Below are 26,708 nucleotides of genomic sequence, written 5' to 3'. Positions count from 1 at the left end.
CCTGAGCTGAAACATTAGTTTTGTTGTTTCCAAATTAATGTGGAATTGTTTTCTTTGCTTTATTTGAGGTCTGAATGAACTGCATCTTTTTGTTATTTTGACCAAGTAAATAGTACATTTTTGTTTGGAACTTCAGAGATATGTTCTCAATGGTTAATGGAATAAAAGAACAATGTTAATTTTATTCAAACAACCTATAAAACATAAAAAATCAGAGAAACTAATCATTTTAAGTGGTTTCTTTATTTTTTCAGAGCTGAATATTATATAAATATATTCAGTAGATCGGTTGACATACCATACCAAAACATCAAGACATACAAATGTCATGTTTGGTTTTTTTCCCTCTGGGTTTCTGTTTATTGTAGATTACCTTCTTCTAATTGCAGACATTACAGCTATGTCTTTTGGTAGATATCTTCTACGGTTTATGTAATATTCAGCTTTTTGCGACCAGTTTTGGTCCCATTGAAATGCATAGAACATCCCATAATTTCTGAAAAAAATCTACGCCCTGTCACAGATTTATACTTCCAAATACTCACACCATGAAACGCTATTTAAAATGTAGTCATACACTTCAACTACTTCTGTTTATTTCAGCTTTTTCATAAGTTTTACAGATTTAATAACACTTAGGATTGTCATATCTTTGATGATTGAGAATTCAAACCAATGTTTTATGTTAAATTTTTTTGAATGTATTTATTTCTTTGATTCAGTTACAATAATTCATTACAAAGTGATAACAGAACTAAGTTTTATTGTGATATTGCACAAACACACATTAAACCAAAGTTTACTGTCAGTTTAAAGGAACTTGTTTGCTTCTTCTCAGTTTGCATCAGTTGCAGAGGTCGGTCCTGCAGCAGCTGGCAGATGACAGGCCGGGATAGTTCACCTTCCTGCAATCACTTTCTCGATAGCAACCCCTGAAGTAAAAGGGCTCTGTGAAAGCAAATGTAAAAGATAAAGAGTATTAAAAGCTTTCTTTTCCTGTTTTTGCAGATGGTATAGTATAACTCTTACGTGGTACACCGTAAAAGCTGGCACTGATGCAGACACTGTCAGAGGTGATGCAGGTCTCTATAGAACTTGGACATCGTCTTTTACCACCACAATGACACCTCAAGGCTTCATCTAGAAGAAAAATCCTCTTTTACACTTAAACCTTCATCAAAATGAACAAAAATACAGAAAACAACCAAATATGTGTATCTAAGGCCACGCTCACACTGCAGCCTGGAGGGACACAACTGTAATATTTTGTCAAATCGGATTTTTTTGGCGTGATCGTTCACGCTTCCAAATGTAAGCGACCTGAATTATATGATCTCCTTTGTGAACTGCAAACGGCCTGAAAGTGTCCCGCATGCGCAGTAGAGGGCAGTGTTTTGCCAACCGCCGTAAAAAAGAAGTAGCGCTTGTTAGCTTTTGCGGAAGTAAACATGTATGCTAACGGTGGAGCATAGTTTACGATTTTGAAGTTGTTGTCCGATCGGAGCCAGTATATTAACAACTTAATCCTCATTATAGTCTGCCGCGGTTGTTGTTTTTCTTCCCGCTTGCGCGTATCAGGACGCAGAATAGTGACGTTTTGTCGAGTATCAATGATGTTCAGATCACATTTGAATCGGATATGTATCGGATATCTGGCCTGGGTCGCATTCGAAAAAAAAATCCGTCCTGTGTTGTTCAGACTGTCAGAAAAAGATCAGATACGGGTCGCATAAAGGGACAAAAATAGCTGCAGTGTAAATGCAGCCTAACAAACAGTTATATGACAGAATCGCAGGTCACTTACTTTGGCTGATGAGCAGCAGCATAAAAACAGCAAAAATAACAGCCTTCATGTTTCACAGTCTCCGTCTAGTCTGTGCAAGTTTCTGGAAAACAAATAAATAATGCAACAAGATTATCATCTGTGTTACTTCTCCAATTGTTAATTGTAAATCATAATCCAGAGATAGAAAACGCATGCAGCTAACCTGGTAAATTGTCCCGCTGGAATGTTAAATGTTAACTGTACACAGTCAGATTAGAGGAGTCCTTTTATTGTACCTTAATTGCACAAGTGACAATTTTTAAAAGAATGTTATTTCTAGAGTGTTGCAATGCTGGGCTGGAGTTCAGAAAAACACACATTTTCACAACTCTTTCACAAACAGAATGTCCCATTATTGATTATTTTGTCAGTGCAAACACGTCTCTGTCCCTAAGTGATTGATTGATTGATTTTTATTACAGACTCAGAGTCCAGATTACATACAAAGAGAAAACAAAGACAATAAAAGAATAAAAAAATAAACAATACAAACACATGACTTCTAGCCTTACAAAAGGCAATCATACCAGTGTCTCCAGAGTACAGATGAGTACTTTATTGCACTATATTTAACATTTGCCAACAGTAGTATAATTTTATTATTAGACTCATTTAAGCGACAAATAAATCTATACATAAGTTTTCTCAAGACAGCCATCAAAGTGCTGACTCGGGCAGATACAAACAGTTCACTGGCACTGGACCATCTGGGTTTATTTAATAAAAGTCTAAGTGCATCATTGTAAGCCACCTTCAATTTTTGAAGACTGGCTTTTTTAAAATTGCACCACAAATGTGCAGTATACAGTGATGTACAATATGATCTAAACAAGTTCAGCTTCACTTCATCCGAACAGAATCCAAATTTACGGACAAGAATATTTGCCTGAGCGTATAACATTCGAACCTGACGGTAAATGTCCTCATCATCAGACAGACAATCTGTCAACATATGACCAAGATATTTCACTTTAGTTGAGACTTTCAATAAAGACCCAGACAGTTTGAAATGTGGAAATAGTCTATTTTTGTCCTCCTTAGTGCGACAGATCAAGATGGTGCTTTTTGAAGGATTGAACTTAACATCATGTAACTCACCATATGCTGAACAGACATTAAGCAGCTCCTGAAGACCAGCTGAACTTGGGCTAAAAACCACTAGGTCATCAGCATACATTAAATGATTAATAATAGTATCACCAGCCATGCAGCCGGTTCTACACAGGTTTAGCTGCTTAGAAAGATCATTCATATAAAAGTTAAACAAAATAGGAGATAAAATGCTTCCTTGTCTGACTCCATTGCTGACATGAAAGGATGCAGACATACAGTTGTCCCATTTCACCTGCATAGTTTGATTAGCATACCAGTAGGACAGACATCTTACTATATACTTAGGTACACCAGCTTGGCACAATTTTAAAAATAGTTTTCTATGATTAACACGATCAAAAGCCTTGGTGGCGTCTAAAAAACACAGAAAAACTGTAAAATTTTGCTGTTATAATTTTTCAGTAATTCTTTTAGTCCATATATACACATATCAATGTTTGGGCTTGAACCCAAATTGATTTTCAGTAGACATTACTATCTTTGCAAATTTTGGCAGAAGAATAAGTTCAAAGACTTTAGACAGTGTATTAGCTAGGGCTATAGGTCTGTAATTATCAGAGCTGCCAATTTTACCAGCTTTGTTTTTAATCACAGGAAGTAAAAGAACATTCATCAAGGATTCAGGAATAAAACCATGCATAATAAAACCAGTGAAACACAAGGCAAGCAGAGGGACAACTCTTGAACTGGCAAATTTGAGATGTTCAGCTGAAATAAGATCCATTCCTATAGATTTATTTACAGACAGTTCTTTAATTGCTTGATAGACCTCGTGTGTTTTGATAGTTTCTACAGTGCTAACTTTGTCAACCTGGAAGGGTTCACTCTGTACACAGGTGAATAACTTGCTGTAGTGGTGTTGCCAAAAATCTACAATCATATTCACCCCAGAAACACCATCAACAGTGTAAGGAGAGAGGATTTATTGTTATTGATAGTTTTGACCTCTTTCCAAAAGGTTTTGTATCCTTTCCTAAAACATTTTTGCCAAGGAATCAGCCCTCATGGTTTGCTCATTCTGTTTAATGAAGCGTAGTGCATATTTGTATTTTGAAGTGGACAGCTTTTTCTGCTCAAATATAGGGCCCTGTCTAGGTTTACCTGCTAGAGCCCAATATTTAGTAGCTTCGCGGGCTTCATGGTGGAATTTAGACACATATGTGTTCCAACCTGGTCTATTTTAATCTTTACATTACTCTTATTATAAGGCAGACTGGCTCCCATAAGCGCTTCAATTATGTCAAAATATAAGCTAGTTATATTGATCCTATGTTCAATTTTAGAGCAGTTACAGTCTGTGCAAGTAACTGCCTCTCTTGGTAAGTTAATGGAAGATAACAGTTGATCAGTTTGGGCATAGTAAGAGGCTCTTTGTTTATTAGATAAAGAAGACCAGTCTATTTGCATCTGTTTTTGAACACTGTTCTTATTTACAGTTGCAGGTATATGATCAAATCTAATTGATACCTCGAAAGGGATGTGATCAACAGTGGACACATTATATAAGATATTAATATATATCAAAGCAGCATGAGCATCTGCTGTAGTAATACAATGGTCCAACCAAGATGTAGTATGCCAGGCTTCACTTATATAAGTGTAACTTGCAGCTGGCAAAAGTTCTTTACTTGACAATATTAAATTAAAGTCTGTACAAAAATGAATCAGGTGTTTAGCAAACAGCGAGTTTTTATCTGAGATGTCTGCATTCATGTCACCCAGGACATAGATACTTTTTGACTTCTCATTTTGCATAAAAGAGCTAATATAAGCAAGTTTACTAAGGTATTCTTCTTCGTTATGATGACATTCATATGGAGCATAGACATTTAAAATAATAAATTCTTTGTCATGCTGTTTCACGTGTACTGCAATACACCAGTCCACACCTAATCTCATGACATTTATCACTGAGTCCAGGCTTTTTTTCCATAATATAGCCACCCCTCCTGGTATCCTTCCTCTTTTAATTCCCAAACTGAGGTCAGTAGTAGATTCTCCAGCACCCAGGAAACTATCATTGATAGAGTTTAGACCTTTTAAATCCTGTTTGGCTAAAAAAGTTTCTTGCAAGCACAAGATGTCGCAATGTAGCAACAACTGGTCGACAACCAAACGGCGAGCTTTATCGTCTGCACTCTGCCCTAAGCGCAGGCCACGACAGTTGTAAGAGATGACTTTAATGTCCATTTTTTTTTTTTTTTTTTTCTTTTATGACTTTGTGCTCACCCCAGCAGTAGGCGCGCATTTGTCCATGGAAGAAAGGGCAGCATTTGCGCCGATAATGGTTTTGCGCGGCTCGTAAAATCTTCTCACAATGGTTCCCTCAGGCCAAAGCTCTGGGTTGTACATGACAGCCACCTCACTACATTCGGCAGAAACCTTGAATGAGGCGTACCGGGTATTAGCAGTAGTGAGTCTCTGGCATGTCACATTTTGCCCAAGTTTGGCTTTAAGATAAGCACATAGTGTTTCCGCATCCAGGTCAGGTGAAAATTTAGAGGCAAAAACACTCACCAGTTTGGTTTTCACCATTTTGATGTTCCCTGCGGCTCCAGTACCAACAATGGTCTGTCCAGCTTTCCTGCGTCCCAGTGAAGGGCCAGAGCGAGTCGTCGTCGTCTTCACCGAGGGATCTTTGGGCTGTCGATGGTGCCGTTTCACGACCTGGCTCCACTTCGGAGATCCCGGAGATGGCGTAGATTCTCCGGTACAACGCTGGAGTATCTTCCTTTGCAATTGATAGCGAATCCCCCTCCAGATCTTGAAGACGGCGTTCCATATCCAGGGCGGTGTTCAGATCCATGTGCGCCCTACCCATTTTCTTCAACGGTACCGATCGGATTCCGCATCCTTGATCGGTATGTTCTAGAGCAGACACCCGGCTTCGCAGATCCGTCATAACATCGTGAAGACCTTCACTTACTTCAGCCTGAGTTTGAAGTGTTTGCTTCATGGCAGATACTGAAACGTGGAGCTGTTCCATTTTTGCGTAGCAAACGCGAACATCCATGTTGGAAAAAGTCACAGGAGGCAACTCGTCCAAGTAATGGGACACAAATCTGGGAATTTTATCCCCGCATTCGTTAAGCACTTTGAGGCATGCCTTCACATTGTTGATATCCTTTTGTGCTCCTTTATACGAGACGTTACGCTGAGAAGAGGTACAGAGCTCATACAGCGTCTTCTTTGATGTTTCTATCCAGTCTGAGTCAAAGGTGTTGACAGCTAACAAAACAATCTCATCCTGGCTTAGAGTCTTTAGTTTAATAGAAAGAAAGTGTAAAAATTCGTCCTCTACGATAATTTTATCCTCAATAGTTTTATATATGCATGGATTTAAGCGAGCTCTAGAAACCGCCGGAGATTTGGAAGAGCGCGCTCCAGTCACATCAGCCATGTCAGCTGCAACCAATTCCGGTAGAATAGTTTGAAATGAGAGGAACGAGAGCAGTAATGATTTTCTTTTTTCTGTGTGAGGAAATCTGTTGCACAAAAACACATCTGACTCAGAATGAATGAAACCACACATGTACAGGGATCATCGTTAGCTGACGTGTTTTTCAGCAGATTTCTTTTGTATGTTTTCAGGCCTTTTCTGTATTTATCTCTTTCTGTCATTACAATATAATCTGTTTAACTCACAAATTTTGAATAAATTTGGCCTTCAGTACAAAAGTAAAGAACATCTAGTTAAAAGAAAATGTCCTCAACTTTTCCAAAATGCTGCAAAATAGAAATAAAAAATGATCATGTTTATCCACGCTTTCCTTCACTGACTCCTTGTTAAATTTAGAAAATATAATTTTTAAAATGTATAAATTGTGCCTTTAAAAGAGTCAGATATTTGTACTGATAAGTTAATTATTAGCAGACTGTTCTTGTTTTTGATTCAGCCGTGTAAATGTGTGTTTTTTCCTGAATTTCACAGTCGCAACTACCTGGCAAAGTTAAATAACTGTTTCAAAGTCAACATTAAAATATCTTCATTTCACCATTAAAACTGTAATGAAAGCACAGCTCATCATTTCATATTGCACCAAGACAATTTCAGTTTTTAAATTTGTACATGATGTCCTAGCTAACATCTGTACTGGTAAAGGACATAAGAATATAATCTTCAAAAACTTTTTTTATTAACAGAATCTCTTTAAGATACTTTTAAAGTGAGGCATGTCAAAATAATTTCAGAAAATTCTGCAAACCTACTTTATTAACAAAATGGAAACTTTATTTTAAATTGTATTTTTAGGGACTAAACAAAAATGTTTTTTTGTTTCTGAAGTGAAGAAACCTGCATGAGCTCAATATTTTATTAGACTAAAATTAATTTGACTAATTCTACATTAGGAGTTGCTGAAGACAAAGTATTATTTCTTTTTAAAATGATTTCAGCTCAGTCAGATTACAAAGAAAGAAAAGGCAAAGAGTAAGAAAACAGAATAAAACTTTGGAGTAACTCTAAACTGTCCAGAACAGAGAACCATGGATCCACAATTAACAATTAAAAACTACAAACAATAATGAAATAAAACTAATAAAAACTACAAGAATTAATACAATACACACATTCAGAGTACAACATATCTTATTAAAGATCTCAGTGTGTGACAAGGCATGTATTATACATTTGACAACTGAAAATTTTATTTTAAATTTAAGTTTAATGTTGACAATTTACCAAAATAAAGTGAATTGATTGATTGATTGATTGATTGATTCATGAAAACAATTTTTAAATAATTTTCTAGTTAAAGAAAATCATCTGGGATAGATTTGTGCATATTACCAACACACTGAAAATATGTCAGAATAATAATAGTTGTAATAATAAATTAATAAAATGCATTCCTGATTAGATTTTCCGTTTTTTTGTCTCTTTTTAGTAAATAAAAATGCTGGATCCACTAAAGTGTACTGCACATTTGTAGAACAGTGAAAGAAATCAATTTTTTTAATGTGTGTATTTCAACACACGATGGCACAATTGCACAAGAAAAAAAAATTTCAACTGGGTTTCTCTCAAGAGAAGGTCTCAGAAGGACGGATTCTGACATAACTGGGAATAAAAACAGAAATAAATAAATGGCTTGATAGAATAAATTAAGTACCAAATGTAATAAAGTAAAAAAAAAAATCAACTTTCCCATCTTATTTCATTATACAGTGTAACATAAATAGGTATCATATGATCTTTTAATGTTTAATAGAATGAAGTCTCCAGATGATCTGATGTTTTAGCATTTTTTAGCACAAACACGCAAAATGTTAGTCTGAATATTCAAGGAAATGCAACTTAAAAACTGTCCAATTTCCAGCAAGTTTTACATCTTTGATAGATTTAAAAAAAAAATTGTTTTAAAGATTAAAAGAAAATGCAGCTATTTCCCAAATTCATTTGTAAAGTTTCATTCAAAATGTTTTTTTGTTTTTGTTTTGCTATTTGCAAAGAAAACTCAACTTCAAGGTCAGATATGAGAAATAAAAAAATACCTTCACTATTGTTTACGCCAACAAGAATGTTCAAGGTACAAAATATGAATATAGATTTTTTTTGTAAAAAATTTACCGTATTTGCCAAAGAGTTTCAAGGAATCATTTTATTTTATTACTCGTGGCAAGCTTGGGGTAAGGCTGTTTTTGTCACATGGGTGCATTGAAGGTTTAATCCTCCCAGAAACAAGTTAAACCACTCCTTTAATCACTTTCTGTTTCCCTCAGTGGGCTTTGCTGCTGCTTTCGCTTGAATCTGCCTCATTTCTGGTGAGTTCTGCTTAATTTCTGGCTCTCAGGGCCCAAATCTGTTTTTCTGTTTTCTGTTAAGTGTATTAATCTCTTGTTGTCCTCAGCTTCCCTGAGATTTTCCTCAGATCGCCCTGTCACCATGGCTCTGTTCGGTTCTTTCTCAGATTCTCACTGTACTCTCAGTGAATGCTTGGCATTGGTTTAGTTTTTTTCCATCTTCGTGAAATGGCACCGTGTCACAACGCAAGCGGCGAGACATAATAATACCCCATCGTATTATCATTGCACTGGATCTGCCTTTCATGAGCTGAGATTACAGTGCATCTTAATGTATCTGATACACTAAACTAATCTGATCTCTGTTTAAATCTTAAGCAGTTTTCCTCTCCTGCTTTTCTGCCCCCCTAAAAAGACTTTTCTTTTCCCTCTTGAATATTCTTTACAAAGTCATCTGCAGGACGTTGCTCCATATTTTTTTTTCAAAAAACACTTTGAGTCAAAAATGAACCAAAGACTGAATTAATCCCCAAAAATCTTAAGTATAATGCAGAATCTGTGGTGTTGTGGGTCTACTGATTGGCTCCATCAGCAGGATAATTAACATTATTATGCAGCCAACTCAACACAGTAAAGATACTCAGGATGCGCTCTCAGTTTTTTATTTTGACAACCAAGGAGAAACTTTTCAGAAAGAATAAAATACTCTTAATTAATCAGGAAAATGTGTGCTTCCCTCTGAGGAATTTGTGTGGATGAACATGATTTAAATGTTTCAGTTTAATATGGACATTTAGATTGTATTCTTCAGCAGAGGTGTATTTCGAATGCTTACTATAGAAAATATGGCGGAATTTAAATTTTAAATGTTATACTTAACTTGACAGTGTGGAAAATAGGAAATGTATTTAAATTTCCAGATAATTTGAAGTGTACAGAAGAAAGTAAGACTTCAGTGGATATACAACAGTCTGAAAAGAAAATGCTGAATTTTGGATTGACATTCAATAAAATAATAATAAAAAAAAAACAGACAATCTATGCAGTGCACATATTCATACATGCAAAGTGAGGCATGCCATGGTAGTTCCTCTCTATATGAAAATATCCAATAGCTCAGACTCACTTCCTGTGTAAATACAGTATTTGTGTACACAATCAATCGTAGATGTAGAAATGTAGAATGCTTACACACTTTTCCTTAGGAAAAAGAATAAACAACTTTTACCATGCAAGAGAGGTAACAGGTTTCATAGATGGCAAAATGATTGAGGACGCTGGAAAAATATACAACATATATACTGTGGCTCCTGTGGCGGAGCTGAAGACACACTTCAGTAAAGCCGATATAATGCACAAAAACATGCTGTTGCATAGAAAGTGACAAATGCAGGAGCCCAAAAGTTAGGATGGTAACAAAAAGTACAGATTTACAATCTGTCAGAGACGGTTTAAATACTGTATGAAGATGCATGACGATAAAGCGACAATAGATGCGTTTCCATTACAAATGTGCACAGAAGTTTTCCGATAATCTGCTAATGTCGAAAAAACACAATTTCGCAATTGAGGTGTTAATATAAAATAAGAAACTGAATTAAAATCACACGTAAACAAGCATTTTTATGTGCTCAGTCTTTAAAATTAATGGTGGTGATGGATCAAAACACTTATGAGTTGTATTCATATTTCAGCAACTGCAGTAGTGCCCATTATCAGACATCAGCGTCTTAGGCTACATTCACACTGCAACCTGAAGTGACTCAATTCCGATTTTTTTGTCAAAACGAATTTTCTTTTTGCCGTGGTCGTTCACGCTTCCACATATATGCGACTTGTATGTGATCTCCTTTGTGAACTGCAAACGACCTGAAGGTGTCCCGCATGCCCACTAGAGGGCGCAATGACGTCACAGAGAGCGTGCGCAGTGTTTTGCCAACTACCGTAGAAAAGAAGCGGTGCTCAATGTTTGCGGAAGTAAACATGGAGGCTAACGGTGGAGCATAGCTTATGATTTTGAAGTTGTCCGACCGAAGCCAGTACTTTAACAACTTAAACCTCATTGTAGTCCACCATGGTTGTCGTTTTTCTTCCTGCTTGGGCGTATCAGGATGCAGAATAGTGACGTTTGTCGAGTATCAATGACGTTCAGAACCTGGCCGTTGAGACTCGGATCACTTTTTTTTTTTAAAGATCGGATACGTATCGGATATCCAAGTGGTCTGGGTCGCATTCGGGAAAAATCCGACCTGTGTTGTTCAGACTGTCATGAAAAGATCAGATACAGGTCGGGATTACGAAAAAAAGAAAAAAAAAATCGGAATTGGGTCACTTTAGGTTGCAGAGTGATCGCAGCCTTATTTAGACGATGGAGCGACAAGCTACTTATATTACTACAGCTACATATAAACGTAGTGTTTTGGGGAAATTGAAGTCGGCGAGTTTACAAAAGAGCTACGGATTCAACAAACTCAAGTTTTGATGAATTGTCCGACGCTGAGAGTTCTGGTGGAGCCAGCTGCATGTTGTCCGAGGACGTCAGTTCCCACAAATAAGCGTGCTGCTGCTGTATACAACTGGTTGGATGGGAAAAAGTTTTTCCATTTCAGTTTTGTAAAAAAGCACCAATTTTGATAAGCTCACAAATCTACGGAAGTCGAAAGAGGACGATTTGATAAATACTTTTCCCGAATGATTTTCTCAAAAACAAGGAGTTCATTTTTTCTGAGATAACTTCCTGTTCTCCAAATACACTTTTCCCCGATGGTTTTCTAGAGATGAAGAATTCATTTCCTGATGGTTTTTGAGATCAGTTGTTTTAAATCTCATTCCAGCCTTTAAAGGCATGCCGCTTGCAATTGTGCATGACAGCATGCATTGAAGGATGGAATGAGGTTTAACTCACACACTAATAATCAAGATTAACTCATTATGTTGAGAAAACCATTGAAAAATTAACTAGTTATCTGAAGAAAACAGGCAACTTGCTATCTCAGGAAACCATTGGGAAAAAGTGTATGCGGGAAAGAAATTTTGAAATTGGCATGTGAATTTATTTACGTAATTCCAATTTTCGCAATTTTATGGTCAGTGGAAACGCAGCTACTGTTGCCAAGTCTCACTCAAAAGTGGACGCTTCAGTCTGTGAGGTCCAGGCACCACGACTGCTCGGTGCTCTGAGTTTGACCGCCGATGCTGGACCTTCGTGATGACATGCTCTCGCTGTCCCTACTTTCCACTGAGTCCCTGTTGCCCAGCAGACACTCCAAACTGGTGTGCTCTGAAGCAGAGGGGTCGCCCAGCGTGAGACGGGACGCTGAAACATCCATCTGTGGCGATCCCGAATCCAGAGAGGAGTCGGACGGTTGGCCAGGTAATGCAGGCGGTGAAGAAGAGGCAGCAGGGAGGGAAGAGTGCGAGTCGTGGATCTGGAAGGTCGGATTGTGACCCAGAACATCACTGGAGATTTGAGGCGTTGGGTCCAGCAGGCTGCGTGTGGATGTACCTGCAGGAGCGCTGGATAGAAGGCAGGCAAATTCATCCCTGTCACTGGAAGGCTGCAGACACAGCGTTGGATGGGACTGGCTGATGGAGGTTGGACCAGCACCAAGAGGTCGGGACTCATCCCGACTTGAATGACGCACCAAGTCAGGACTTCCGCCGACATGAAACAGAGATGGGCTGGTCCATACAGGTAATGTCATGCTCTCAGTGCTATGGCATAAACCTAACTTAGATGAAGAGTTTAGTGAAAGTCGCAGACAAGCATTAGACATTGGTGTGGTAGACTGGTTGCTATGGGACTGAACAGTTTCAGTGTAGCTCCGCTGGGTAGCGACTGGTGCACTTTGGTGGCCCCAGGCTTTGAGACTCTGCGGACTGGTATAAAGGCAGTAAGCTGTGGAGGTGCTGGGGGCCATGGGAGAGCTGGACACTGTATGAACAGAGTGAGGACTTGAAAGACAGGGGGTTTTGTGGTGGTGGTGGTTTACAGATGTATGAGCCTGGAGGAGATGCATCATGTTGTGAAGGCTCTTGGTGAGTTCTGATACTTCTTGGTTTAATACGCCCACCTGTGTAGAGAACATAGGTATGTTATTACAACTAAAGAGCTTTTTACAATAATGTCAAGCAAAGTAAACTCAAAAGAATAGTTCAGAATTGTTGAAGCAAGGTTTGAATTCAGTTAAATCCAGTTGGAGGCTGAAGCTAACAGCTTCTCCAGTAGGGGACCAAGATAAAGTGGATTTCTGCAGTCATTAAACCAACTCCAATCTCAAATACATCACTGAGGTCACAAGCTGCACGGCTGTGCGCACCTTGAGATTTTTATTTAAATAAAAAAAAAAATAAATAGTTTGATTTTATGATCTAACCCCTCTCTACTATGAACAAAATTGTGGAGAAAAAAAAAATAATTTGTGTCAAAACATCTTGTAAGAAGTGCACATCTGTGAGTCTGTGGGGATAGGAACGCCAAATCCTAAATTTTATTGGTCAGTTTAATTTTATTTATCGGCTTAGCTCTTTTTCTGCAGGCTAAAAATGAATGAGTGGTTGGAAAATAGAACGAAGAAAGAAAACTCTCCAGGTTTCGCCTACATTTAAAAGTGCTATTAACAAACATGGAAGTAAAAATGGATCGAAACAAAAATGTTTTTAGGTTTGGTAATTGAAATGAACTCAGATTGTATGGAAGGAGGCCACCATCGTATTCCAGTAACAATACAAAATCCTGAAATACTCCAAAACTGTTTCAATCCTTCAAATCTTCCCAAAGGAGGGAAAATTAATCAGCTTGTGTGATTGAAGTTTATTTGGTGCCTTACGTGTGAATATAATCACAAAGTTGTCCTAATGAGAGAAGAAGAAAAGATGTCTGGAGAGAGGGGGGGTCAGAAAAGCCGCCTTAGAGCTGCACTGTCCTGAGTTTTTCTGAGTCAGCACTCCTGATGTTCTTCTGCATTGCAGAGGTGCCCTGCTGATTAATTAATATTAACTTCTGACAGCACCTTACTGGGTCCATCTGGATGCTTACGTTGCACCAAATGCAACTCCATGTACAGTCAGATTAGGTGCAAAGCATCAGTCAAGTATATATAGTGTCAGAAATGATGCAACAAAATACAGTGCACTATTTCTGGCACCCCTGGAAAATGTGTTTGTTTTTTAAATATATGAAATTACGTTATTGCAGCATAATATCACTGATTAACTTGGTGATATTCCTTATATTTATAAAACAAATCACAATTAACCCAACAAGGAAGAAAAAGAAATAAACAAAAACAAACACTCAACAAGCAACCAACATCCTCGTGAATACAGTCACCTACAAGGTAGGTAGCAAAACAAAATAAAATAAAAAAAATAAACTTTAAGACTCCTTATATTTGATATGTAAAAAATTCTTGTGTTAAAATTGGTTTTATATCATAATAGATATTTGCAAAGACAGAATTTCATGGCCGTAAATCATATTTACTCTTAATCCTGTTTTAAGTTACTTTACCTTTAGATTTAGCTGAGCTATGCTCTCTTTCACCTCCTCCGTCTCCTGCAGCAGAGTGGCATTTGTTTGTGTGGTTTCTGGAGAATTACGAGAAAAAGATAAGAAAAAAACAATCACATCACAGAAATCTTGACTTTATATGGAGTTTTAATAAAACATTGTGGATCTATAGATTCAGAAAAAATAAAATTATTGCTCACTTATAATCCGTTCTGCTCATTAAGAATGTTCATATTTTAATTTTTTATTAACATTTTCCATTTGTGAAAAACATTTGAAGTTCAAGGCGTCTGTTTTATGAGTTGTGTGACATAACACAATGTGTTAACACAGAAAAGTGAAAAAAGATGAGAATAGATAGTTTAGAAACTGCACAAATTGTTCTGCAGCAAGAAAATGGGCAAATTACAAAAATATGCATCTTGTGCCGTTTTTATTAAAATTTTTAATGCACACCATATGATTTTTCAATGACACAAACTGCACTTATAACACAGAGATAAACACACGAGAGATACAAGCAATACGCAGCAATTTTTTGCCTCAGGTTGCCTCAGTGGCTGTAGGAATTGGAGATGGGGGTAAAAATGTTTCTTCACTGCAAACTCCAGATCCAGAAAGATTGAGACACTCCTCATGATCTATGAATGGAGCTGTTCTTTGAGAATCCAATGCTTTTTGCTTTGGTTGCAGTTTACACAAATAAAAATTAATAAGTGAAGATTTTTACCTAAACCAAATTAAATGTGATTTAGAAATGGCATCAGAGCATCTCTTTGCTCAAATGCAGATTTTGTGTGAGAAGTATGTGAAACACAAATTACTCTTTGGACATATTTAGCGGATACAAAAAGCTTCGTTATCCCAGTAATTAGGAAGCACAGTGCCCCAGGTGAACCATGAAAACAGACAATAGTTTGTATTTATACTTTTGCAGAAGGTGGAGATTATTTTAAAAGGCTATATATTTGAATCAGATCCACTTCCAACTTTAAAAAATAAGAAGAAGATAATGGAGGAATGGACGGCAGCCTTGTTGGTTTTGAACCTTTGTTATAAATAAATCAGAGTGAGTTTTTGAAGATTTTCAGCAAACCAGCACATGGTAAAATAAAATATTCTGCCATACGTTAGCTCTGATCAAGGCTAAAGCATTAGTCACTGTGAATTTGCTCTTCCTTTTCTCTCTAAATTTCCAATGTTCCTCAGCAGCGATTATAGTTGACATAATTTACTTCCTGCTACAATCAAAAAAATGCATTTATTCAGAGACATAAGATTTGCAACTTTAAGGGGATCAAATCTCCGCTTGCAAACCTCTGCTCGCTTGTGAATTCACTTCTGCTCTTGCTCAAAACCAAAAAGTAATGTTGCCTGGCAACCTCTCAGCCAATAGAATGAAAGTGTTATAGTGGGTGCATTTGTTTTCTTCTAGTGGGTGTGCCTGTGTGGCTACTATCGATTGTAGCACACGTATCGGCTGAGAGGTTGCCAGGCGACGTCACATTTTTATTTTGGGCGCGAGCAGAGAGAAGTTTTCAGCGTGAGAAGAAAGATTTGAGAAAGCACAGTGAATATTTGAAAGAGAGCAGAAGTTTTGAGTACAAGAAGTAAGTTTCAAGAAGAAAGACATTAAGTCCTGCTTTCAAACTGAAAATGTTAACAAAAATACTAAAAGTTTTGAGAAGAGAGATAAAATCCTGTTTTCAGACTGAAAATGTTAACAAAAGTACTAAAAGTTTTGAGAAGAGAGATAAAATCCTGTTTTCAGACTGAAAATGTTAACAAAAGTACTAAAAGTTTTGAGAAGAGATAAAATCCTGCTTTCAGACTGAAAATGTTAACAAAAGTACTAAAAGTTTTGAGAAGAGATAAAATCCTGCTTTCAGACTGAAAATGTGTGCTCTTGAATTATGGCAGAAAATTTCCCCCATATGTTTTGTACTACAGATGCACTGCAGAAACTGCATACTGACTCCAGTAAAGTAAATCAACTGGTCCTCCTGTGACCTGAAGCCCACAGACATCAGCAGAAACTCAGACAGTGAGAACCCCGTTCTGACCTCACTTGTCCTTTCACATGTTCTCTGACTCTGTGGACACCTGGCTGTCTTTCCTTTCTGCTGCGCTCTCAGATTTCCACAGAAGGAGGCAGGCCCACCTCACATGCACCCACTGTTTGAACTCTACGGGTTACCTCCACGCCATCTGGCCTCCAGCTTACCGCCGCGGCTGGGGGGCGGTGTGTCTTACCTGGGGTGATGCCACCTGTTCCGGAGCGGGGCTTGTTGTGCTCCACGGTGAAAAGGAACGTGTGGCCGTTGTCTTCGATGCCATCTACAACCCTGATAGGAGGGATGAGGAGATGGAGAATGTGGGTTAATGTTACAGTAGAGCTTTTTCAATTATCATCAGAGACACAAGATGATCCAAGAATGTGCCATGAGAGCTGCAGCTGGCAGACGCCCATGTGGGTTTCGATGTGATGGGATGAGATATTTGAGCTGCATGAACCAGCCCTTACCCACATGTGGAGCTTACTGGGTGATACATTATAGATACAGACGGTAGGGCAGCAAGATAAGGTCCTCTAGTAATGAAATACAGTGCTGTAATATGCATTTACAGGAGTTGTGGAAAGCCATAAGACTGAGCATCATTCTTCTTCTGTTTTTCTATTGGAGTGAACTCCAACGCTTCTTTAAAATTATACCCGTGTTCACAATTTGAATTTATTTGGGATTTACTCTAATCCACACTGTTATTTACGCAGACGGTCCCCCTGAGGTTTTGTAAAATCTTATTTAGCACTTTGCAGAGATTTCAAACTCTTTTTATAACCATCTATAAGCTCCTAGCATAAACCTGACTGGATATGTGACGACTTTGGACTGGTTGATGTTTGGACAGGGAGCTGGTTTTAATTGTTTTTATTATAGCTAAATGTATGTCTATATCGAGTCCAAATTTGAAATGTTTTGCTGTTTATTTAAGGTTGTCCATCATTTTTCCATTTACTTTGTGGAATGCGCCACTGCCTGCTAAGTTTTATATACCTCACTTTGACGCCTTATATCATACGTCTAATAATTTATGAAAACATCATCCTGTTCTCTTGTACCTCTCCTGTCTTCTTATTCCCAGTGGGTAATTTGTTGTGCAGACAGCAGTAAAAAAAACACACAAATACATCAAGGCTGCATCTAAGGATTTTAGTAATTGATTATTCTATCAATCAGTCTGACGATTAATTGATTAATCAGATTTTTAAAAAAAGGTTTGAATTTTAATTTAACCACTTAAGCCTTTTTTATGCAATATCAGAAATACAGTAAGATGCAAATAGGTAATTTAATAGTTTTTTAAAATAAGAAAACAAATATTTTAATGCCTAAAATGCAGCAATGTGGCGTCCCTATAGTGAATTTGAGTCTAGGAAAGCTGCATCTATGCCATTTGAGGAGTTTTGGATAGAACAAATTCATGGACAAAGGTGTTTTGTATCTTAAATGCGAAATGTATCTATATTTGAACAGGTTAAAGCATTTCACTGAATATGTTTTCAGGGTTAGGTTTTTTTTTTTTTTAGCAAATGGTCTTTTTTGAGTTTGTATTCTCCATTTAGTGAGTAATCAATTGCTAAATCAGTTGACGATTATTTCAATAACTGATTTATCACCATTAATTGTTTCAGATACCAAAGATCCGTATTAGTTCTAATGATGTGGACGTGGAATTGGCAGTTAACTAATAATACCATCAAAATAAACTGCATTATTCAAGTCATCCGGCTTCATCTTGCCATTTTTACCTTAGTAGAAAAGCTAGGTAAAGATGTCTTGATACCTGGGACTGAGGTCCGGTGGTGGAAAACACATCACCGTTGGGATGAGCAACTTTGCAGGTTTTTGCTCGTCTCCCAGCTCGTCCTTGGCTGAAGTTGAAGCCTGAGTTGGGGCGGATAAGGAAGTGCTGTGCTCCTTTTTTGAGGGTGGCTGAGGGGACAAGCTTTGTCCAGGTAATCGTCGGCTGAGGTTTGGTGAACGGCAACGTCGCAGGGCGTTGAACTGACGCAGCTCGTCTCCTAGCAGGTTACCCAGGGAGGTGCGGCGAACCGGGCTGGTGAAATTGGGCAGCAAGAGGTTGCGCCGAGAGCGTGTGGCTGGAGAGAGGTGGAAGGAGTCATCAGGGTCGTCCAACTTGGTCTCAACAATAGGAGGGAGCTTTGGTGACTGCTGGAAAGGAGCACAATAAATAGACACATTAGTCTTAAAAACATTACATTTTGTCATATATCATCATCAAAATCATCAAGCAAATACACACCAAATATGTTGATCGATGTTTCATTTACCGCTATTCAGAGGCAACTCTACACAGGTGGGTTTTAAGCTTTGATTTTACTTTTACTTTGCTGTGGGACCCACTTTTCTTTGCAGTTCTGACTTAATTCAGCCTCATTTGACAGTTTTGGGCTTGGAGGACCTATTTAAGGTAATGGTACAACATCTCCATCACGTTCAAGTCCAAACTTTGACTGCGCCACTCCTAAATGTTCATTTAAAAACATTTCCACAGTAAACCAAGAGTCCTTTACAACAAATATAAACACATTTTGTAAGTGATGTTAGTACTACTTAGCAATTCTTGCAAAATATAATAAACAGAAATTTTTTTAAATTTTAGTTTTAAAAAGATTTTTTGAGACAGTACGCACTAAAAATATGAAACCAGGAAATGCAATACATGATTGCAAAAACAGATCTTATCACCCCAGCAGATCAATACAAAGATGAGCAACTATTGATTTTTATTTTATATTATTGATTTAGAAAGACCCTGTGTCGATTCCAGCTAAAGATTAATTACCCCAATCTCTCCTGAAGCTGCAAGTACATTTCAACAACCAATAAAGTGAGCAACGTGACCTCAGCTCTAAAAATAGCAGGAAGAGATGGGTGAGCGTACGGCACAAGATCAGAAAAGTAGCTCAGAAGATTTCAGAGTTATTGACCCAGTTAGAGAGCTAACTCCCGGGACTGGACTGCCCTGTCTTTTCTAAACGGGTTTCAACCTGGAGAGGAGAACCTCACCCAGACCGTCCCACAGAACCAGCAGCAGCACCGCATGTCCCAGAAAAACAGGAGGGATTGCCTCAAAAACCCACAGGCTGCTGGAAACCAGGGGAAGTTGCTTCTTCTGCCTTTAATTACACTGTGTATAATTATTAGGCAACGAGGTAATATAATCTCATCATTTAATGCATACTTTCCAACTCTAAGCTGCATAAACTTAGTGGATTTAACTTTATCATTTGATGTGTATTTGCATTTTGTGTAGTTTTAGGAGACTGACACTCTTTTTCAAGGTGTGAATAATTGTCTCTGGGTAAAATAAAACAAAACAACAACAACAAAAAAAGATTTAACTTACTCAGCTTGCATGTGTGGGTTTTGGATTTTGTATACCTGAGATAAATTATTTAAAATATCAAAAGTGGGCCAAGAAATACCTAAAGATAGATTTTCAAATCATTTCTATGCACTTCAAAAACACAAAATCTTAGTAATAAAAAAGTAATCTTGGACTAGTTTTTTATTCCACTTAAAATAAGACAAACTAACTTTTCAACTACATATAGAGGCTTGTTTTAAGTAAATAATTCTTGTTCTATTGGCAGATAAATTGACTTATAACATGGGAAAAATGTCTTGATGTAAGTTAAATAATCTGCCAATAGAACAATAACGTTTTAATGAATATTAAGCGATTATTTACTTAAAACAAGCCTTTACATGTAGCTGAAAAGTTACGTGTTAGTTAGTTTTGGCTAAGATATTTTCACTAGAAACTAGACCAAATGGATGAAATTATTTTAAGACAGACAAAACCTCATCTTTATTTTCTTAAATATTCAAATTTGAGGCTTATTAAAATGTTGGATTAAGTGAGAGCGCTGCAGTTGTTTCGTACGAAAATGAACCCTCAGTAATAGGCTCTTTCTATGACCGCGCATGCAGTGCAGTGCTCCTGTTTCTGTAACAACATACCAACAAGTTCAGAAAGCACATCATGAAAGGGAATAAAAACACTTTGAAAACCTGGACGGGTTTTAAATGAACGCAGAACTCACATGGGGAAGTCTGGGCGACTTGCAGAATCTGCTGAAGCCCTGCAGGGACAAAAAGGAAGAAGACAAAAGATGACAAGTTGGGAAAAACGGCACTTTTAGTGCGTTTGAAGACTTTTTTGAAAATATGGTAAGCTTCATAAAAGCACAACCGAGTCAAATTATAAAAAATAAGCAGTTTTTGAAGGATCAGTGGAAATGAAATGAACTTAGCATGTAAAGCTCAACTCAAAAGAGGTTAAAACGATAAAGTAGTGCCTGTTAAACTTGGCAGGAAGAGAGGATCGTCACAGGAATGAAACATTTAGTAAGATGTTCAGATTTGCACAAGTAAGTGTGTAAATAAACCTTTTCAAATGTATTTTCCAACCTCATCAATTTCCCCTTTAAACCATGCTGCTTAAATATTAAATTACCGTAGAAATCCTTGACACCAAATGTATCAAACTGAAGGCCCGTGGGCCAAATGTGGCCCGCCGAAGCTTTTTATCTGGCCCTCTAGACAACAAAATACATGAATAAGTCCCTCCAGTTTTTCAACAAACATTCAAAATTCACACAAAATTAACAAATTCCCACATTTTTTCTAATTTTTACTGTAAATTTTTCTCAAAATTGGCCGAAAACATTTGAGTTTAACATCAGCTTTACTTGATATCAAGTTATAATAAGAAGCCACATTTAACATCATACATTAGTGGAAATATAAAAATTTAAATATTTCTAAAATCTGAGATTTTGGTTGTTAAAAAACCCACAAAAGAAAAAAAAAGAAAAAAACACTAGGATTGGAAAAGATGTTTGATATTTTATTTTAAGAAACAAATTAAATGCTGAAACAAACAGCTATTTATTAATATTTAACAGTTAAATGAGTTTTATCAATACATTCTGGCACAACCGGCCCTTTAAAAACATTCGTTTTTGAAAATGATCTGCTACGTACTGAAAATATTTGTTGATTTCAATCAAAAAGTTAAAAAAATAACAATTCTCTCCTCTTGCTTTATTCATTTGTTTATCTGGAATTTGACTTATTACTGTTATTTTTTTTTTTTACATCTGTTCCTTGTGAGATGCTAAAATTTCCTAATTGTCATTTTCTGCCACCTCAGCTCAATAATGGAAACTCAAATGAGCAAGAGTTCTCAAGATTATCCTCAAAAATAATGGAGCCTGGAGTTTTACAGGCAATGAGTCGCAGCTGCAATTATGAACTGATTGCAGTCGGAGTATTCACCGCCCCAGATGGCTGTTTTTATAACATTGGTAATCACATTTTTTAATAATCTCAACTAATTTAATGCACAACTCATAAAACAAATGAAACCGGTGGAGGAAAATTGCCAATTATCTTCATTGCAGAACTTTGAAAATGTAAAATGAACATAACAGATGAGCTGTTAAAGTTTAAGGTTAGCTTGGTTAATGTTTCAGGACGGGTCATTGGTCCACTTTTTGTTTCTGCAGATATCTGAATGAATCACCAGACATTTTTCCTCAAAACCTAATTGCTTGTAAGTTTGTTTTTCTCCTGGTGCGTGGCAAAATTAGCTTTGGCTATTAAGCAATGGGGAGGATAATTATTTAGCAGTGGTGCAGCCTTCTCTAATCGATGAAAAATGTTCTGCAGGGACCGACACAGACACACAGTTAGTGGCCGACAAGCTCTTTGATGCAAGAATGCATTAAATTTAATCCTCAACGCAAACGTCTGAGTTTAAAAATAAAGGATGAAAAGGAAATTAAAGTTTGAATCAGTTTAGATTGTGGTAGCCCACATAAAGATTAAGTTAAATAAGGTTATAATGGAATCAAACTAATGAAAATTTAGTGCCAAATGACCTGAGATGAGAGCTATTAATGATTAATAAGTCCCATATAATAAAGTAGGTTTGCGTTGTTATATAGTTAACAACACATTATGTGCAAACAATCATTATTTAGATGTGCAAACTGTTATATGTGAGAATATTACTTTACAAAGCAGCTCCTGATCTGCGTATGTAGAATAATTGGAACTGAGTGGTTTATCATTAAATAGTAAAAATAAATCACAGTTTTCTATCCAGAAAGGAGAAGCTAGAACCACATCTAAATTTATATCTAGATTTAAAATCTGTGTTCATGTGTGCTCTCCTGTCCAGTCTATTTAATATTGAGCTTTTTTTAAAGAACAATGGACAACGATTTCAGACCACAGATGTGAAAACGCTGGTAGAAACAAACTCCTAAACCAAACAACTGTTTGGTTTAAATTGCAGCATTAAGTTAAAACTCAATTCAAGATTAATGAACTACCAGAACTTAAAAACAACAACTTTAATATACTTGTTTCTTGTTGTTAAATCAATTTTATGAATTTTAATTTCTGAGTTAAAACCAAAACAATTTTCTTGTCGACTTAAATTTGCATTTTCAAGGCAGCAGGTGGGCTTTCATTTTCAAGTTCAAATGTTTTACAGTGTATTGTTACACTTGACAGAATCCCAAACAGTAGATTTGAATAATTATTCAGATTAGTAAGACTGAATCATTACCAGTGTCATTTGAAAGCGATAATCGATAAGACAAGACAAAAAGCCAACATGGCAACAAGCTTTTTGTTTTATATATATTTTCACTGCGAGTGTGTAGATAACAATGTGTGTCATCTGTTTTTGATGTCTGACAGCTATAAATGTGACCATTCTTTGTTCTTCAACTAGGAAATGTTGCTAAATCAAATACAATAGCGGGAAAATCACTGAAATGAATAAATTAACCTCTTTATTAAGTTTACATGCAGGTAATTGGTAATTTGCCTGTTTAATTTTGCATTGGGGTATCAAAATGTTAAGCATCATTCAGCTTTTGAAGTCCCAATTAATACAGTGAAAGTTGTGTCCCTCAGCCTGACCCACAAAAAGACGTCCTCTAATTAGCAAACCCATCACAGATGTCTCGTTCTTCCTGTTCCAAACTAAAAATCAAAACAAGGCGAGGATAAAAAACAAAAAACAAAGATTAAACTAATGAGCAACAAAACTTTCAAACAATGGAGACGACTAGAGGGGATCAAGAAGAACTAACACACTGTTAACAACAATCAGTTTTTAGAAAGCGTAGAGGGAGAGTTGTCACTTTTGTCAGTCACACACCACAGACATCCCACCATTAATTTGTTTTCAGTTCAGAAAAATTCCACGCAAAATGGCAACCCAACATTTTCGTTGTCTTGTCCATATCAGCCATGGCTTTAAAATGTTACGGTTATAAAATCATGGGTTAAAATCCTGTTAATGAGATACTATAGAAAGTGTTGCAGTAACTGAAGTAACAGCCGGGCTTTTACAGCTCATAGTATTACTTCAACAGGGTTTCCCCAGTATTATAAGCCTGGCGGGCCACCAGGCTTTACTTATTTATTGCTTATTTATTTAAGTCTTTTAAAAATGTTTGCATTTTTTAAGACTTTATAGTTGGTGTTCAGGTTTTAATCTTCCAGTCTTTCAATAACACATAATTATCAAGTGATATTTCCAAATTTCCTGTCAACTTTAAACATTTTTTAACTCAAAGTCACGAAGGGCTGCTGGATGAATGACTGCCCCGGCGCCCAACCACCAGGCTTAGCAAGTTTTCTAGGAGAAACCTTGTTAAACATAAATTTTACTCAAGTAAAAGTAAAACAGCCATCCAAAAATGTCTAAAATAAAAGTAAAAGAATATTTGGTAAAAACTCTACTCAAGTACTGATTAACTGATCTTTTTTTATGTGACTGTGGTTTAAGATGTCCGATTTTATAATGTAACTGGATGCAGGTTCCCATTTTGTCTCTATATTATAGTAGTTATGTAAGGTTTTCTGACATTACTGCTGGTTGTCAGACAGCATTGAGAGCAGCATCCTGCTGGGCTTTGGGGAAATTAAATGATATGCCTGCCTGACATTGGCACCCACTCATAGTAATTGGCCTTTGGTTGCTGTGGCAGAACAAGACTCATGTAGAGTGACAAAGGTATGTTTGTTTATTTTTACAAAAAATAGCAGGGTTCCAGTTCTCTGCCAGTTTTTATGTTATTAAGGTTTTTATGTACACACCTTGTAGAACTGCAACATGGATCTTGGTTCATTTTTGGGTGATGTTGTTCACTTATTAGGATAAAAAAAAGACTCTATTGGCTGCAGAAACTCAAGTGAGCTTCTCTTCAAAAACCTCCCGATTGTTAAGTCACATTCAACGGACATTGTGCCGTTACCTAGCAACCTGAGCGGAGCTCCAGCACTTTTTTTTTTTTTTTAGTGCTGTATGTGCTGTACAATGGCTGCTGGAAAAGACAAGTATTTTGTTGTTGATTTGCCATCCAGAAACTACTTGCTGCATTTTTGTTGGTTGTGCAGGAGGCTCTACTTCTGCTTTTCAAAGATGTATGGTTGTAAAATTGCGCATCTGTTTGCAGACATTTTCATGAGTGAATGCAAACGCTGAGTTGGGGGGCGTGACCAGCAGCAGCTTGTTTGGATTTAAAGTGACAGGAGGCCTTTAAAGTAACTTTTAACCCATCCAGACTGGACGTAGCAGAAGCGTTGCAGCCAAATTTGCAGAACCGTAATCCAGCCACACTTTGCGCTATCTTGAAAATTTCAACGGTTTCGGAAAGGGGAGATGTTGCACTTTCCAGCCAATATCAGGTTATTATGGTAAATTCACTCCCGCCGAAGCAGGGACTGAAATTAATCTGGTGACACACTCTTTTAATAGAGTAAATTGTGAAAATAACTGCTAGATATTGAAAGTTCCAGTCGTTATGGATAAATGGGCAAATATATATTTACTCACAGGACATTTTAAAAAACTGCATACAATTAAAATACGCAAACATTTTCAGGCAGAGATTTGAAACTTAGGTCTAAAAGGGTAAAGAAATTCCCTGTTCTCAAACTGCTGAATCTCCTGTTGACTAAATGTTACCCAACTGCAGAGGCAACAAATATAACAACAAAAAAGTTAATAATTAATCCAGGTAGTAAATTTGCAATATTGATTAAATACAAAACGATCCTCCTCTGGAGTTTGATGCGTGTGTGTCGGTACCTCGTCTTGGCTGCCTTCACGCAGGTTGTAGGTGATGTTGTTGTGGATGTCGGTGGTGAACACGCTGGCATACTCTGGGTAGAGCTCCAGCACCTCTCTCAGCCCGCGCACACTGATGTACTGAAGGTCACAGTAGGTGAGCGCCTTCACATCCGCATTCGTCTTTATCACCTGATCAGTTCCAGGCAAGTCAGACCCGATCAGATCCCCTTTGCCTAAAATCCCAAACATCAACAATCACTTTCCTGCTCTCGTTTATCTCTTATGGACATGTTTCTGTGCGGGTTTGCCATAAAACAGACCTAATATCGCCAACACCATGCTGTCCTTCAGTACCTCCAGGGAACCGGAGCAGACAAAGTAGTTGGCATGCAGAGCGTCGCCCTGACGGATCAGGTACTCCCCAGGTACACAGAAAGAGGTCTTAATATGAAGGGAGAGTGAGCGCAGGCAGCCTCGGCTGGCCCCTTTAAAAACCGGCAGCTGAAGGATGTCCTTATTCAAATGCATGGCGATGTCGGCCCGCAGCTCATCTGGGAAGTCGTGCAGGAGCTGGGGATATTTGATGTAATAAGGCGCAGAGTTGATGGAATATTTTAAATCAGTTGATGGTGTGAAAGGATTGGGAGGGGATTTCACACACACAGACACAAACAAAATCATCATTTCTTAATCTTTAAGTCATTGAGGGACAGCAGCTTGTGATAACAAAGGAGACTCCCACCTCGTTGGCATCGATGCCGTTGTTGACAGACCATGTGGTCTGGAAGTACTCCAGCATCCGCTGCTTAAGCTGCTGGGGCAGGCGGTGAACACGGATGAAGTCTTTCAGGTCGTTCATACGCGTGTGGTAGAGGGAGCGGCGTGAGTACATGCGCTGGATGATGGCCGTCACATTACCGAAGACGACAGCGTGCATCAGGGCTGGGGCAGATGGAGGCAGTAATGAATGCGGTTCCACTGACATACATGAACAAGTCAACAAACTTTTTCTTTGTTGGACAAAAAGGTGAGCTAACTCAAAAGAAAACAGGAAAACAGAAGGCCAAACACAAAACAGGAAAAATTCTTACAGAATCCCTTTTTTTGGTGTTATCTTTAGCTTCTTTTATTTTAAAACACAGATTCTCACTGGGGCTGCTTGAACATTCAGACAAACCGCAAATTCAATAACGGCAGAACAAAAGTTCCTATGCATAACAATGGAGTTTACAAATGATAATCGCTCTCGTTAAAATAAAAGAATTAAATCTGAATTTATACCTAAGATCAAATATGAACAACAGAAGATTAAATGCAATTAAAGTC

General features: G+C 37.4%; 1 protein-coding gene across 2 annotated transcripts in view; it reads right to left on the bottom strand.

Annotated features, from left to right (window-relative positions):
* Positions 1-9,332: 9,332 nt before the first annotated feature.
* The window catches only part of kcnh4b (potassium voltage-gated channel, subfamily H (eag-related), member 4b), a 57,273-nt gene continuing 39,897 nt past the window's right edge, over positions 9,333-26,708 (bottom strand). For both annotated transcript variants that reach the window (XM_044102720.1, XM_044102721.1), the window contains 8 exons: positions 26,125-26,324; positions 25,703-25,952; positions 25,401-25,615; positions 20,326-20,364; positions 18,039-18,427; positions 16,446-16,537; positions 14,193-14,269; positions 9,333-12,753 (listed from right to left, as the gene is read on the bottom strand). In XM_044102720.1, coding sequence (XP_043958655.1) covers positions 11,818-12,753; positions 14,193-14,269; positions 16,446-16,537; positions 18,039-18,427; positions 20,326-20,364; positions 25,401-25,615; positions 25,703-25,952; positions 26,125-26,324 — 2,198 coding nt within the window. In that variant the 3' untranslated portion in view covers positions 9,333-11,817. The remainder of the gene's footprint in view (positions 12,754-14,192; positions 14,270-16,445; positions 16,538-18,038; positions 18,428-20,325; positions 20,365-25,400; positions 25,616-25,702; positions 25,953-26,124; positions 26,325-26,708) is intronic.

This window comes from Gambusia affinis, linkage group LG20 (genome assembly GCF_019740435.1).
Source record: "Gambusia affinis linkage group LG20, SWU_Gaff_1.0, whole genome shotgun sequence".
NCBI lineage: Eukaryota > Metazoa > Chordata > Actinopteri > Cyprinodontiformes > Poeciliidae > Gambusia > Gambusia affinis.
This window is presented reverse-complemented; position numbering and strand designations above follow the sequence as displayed.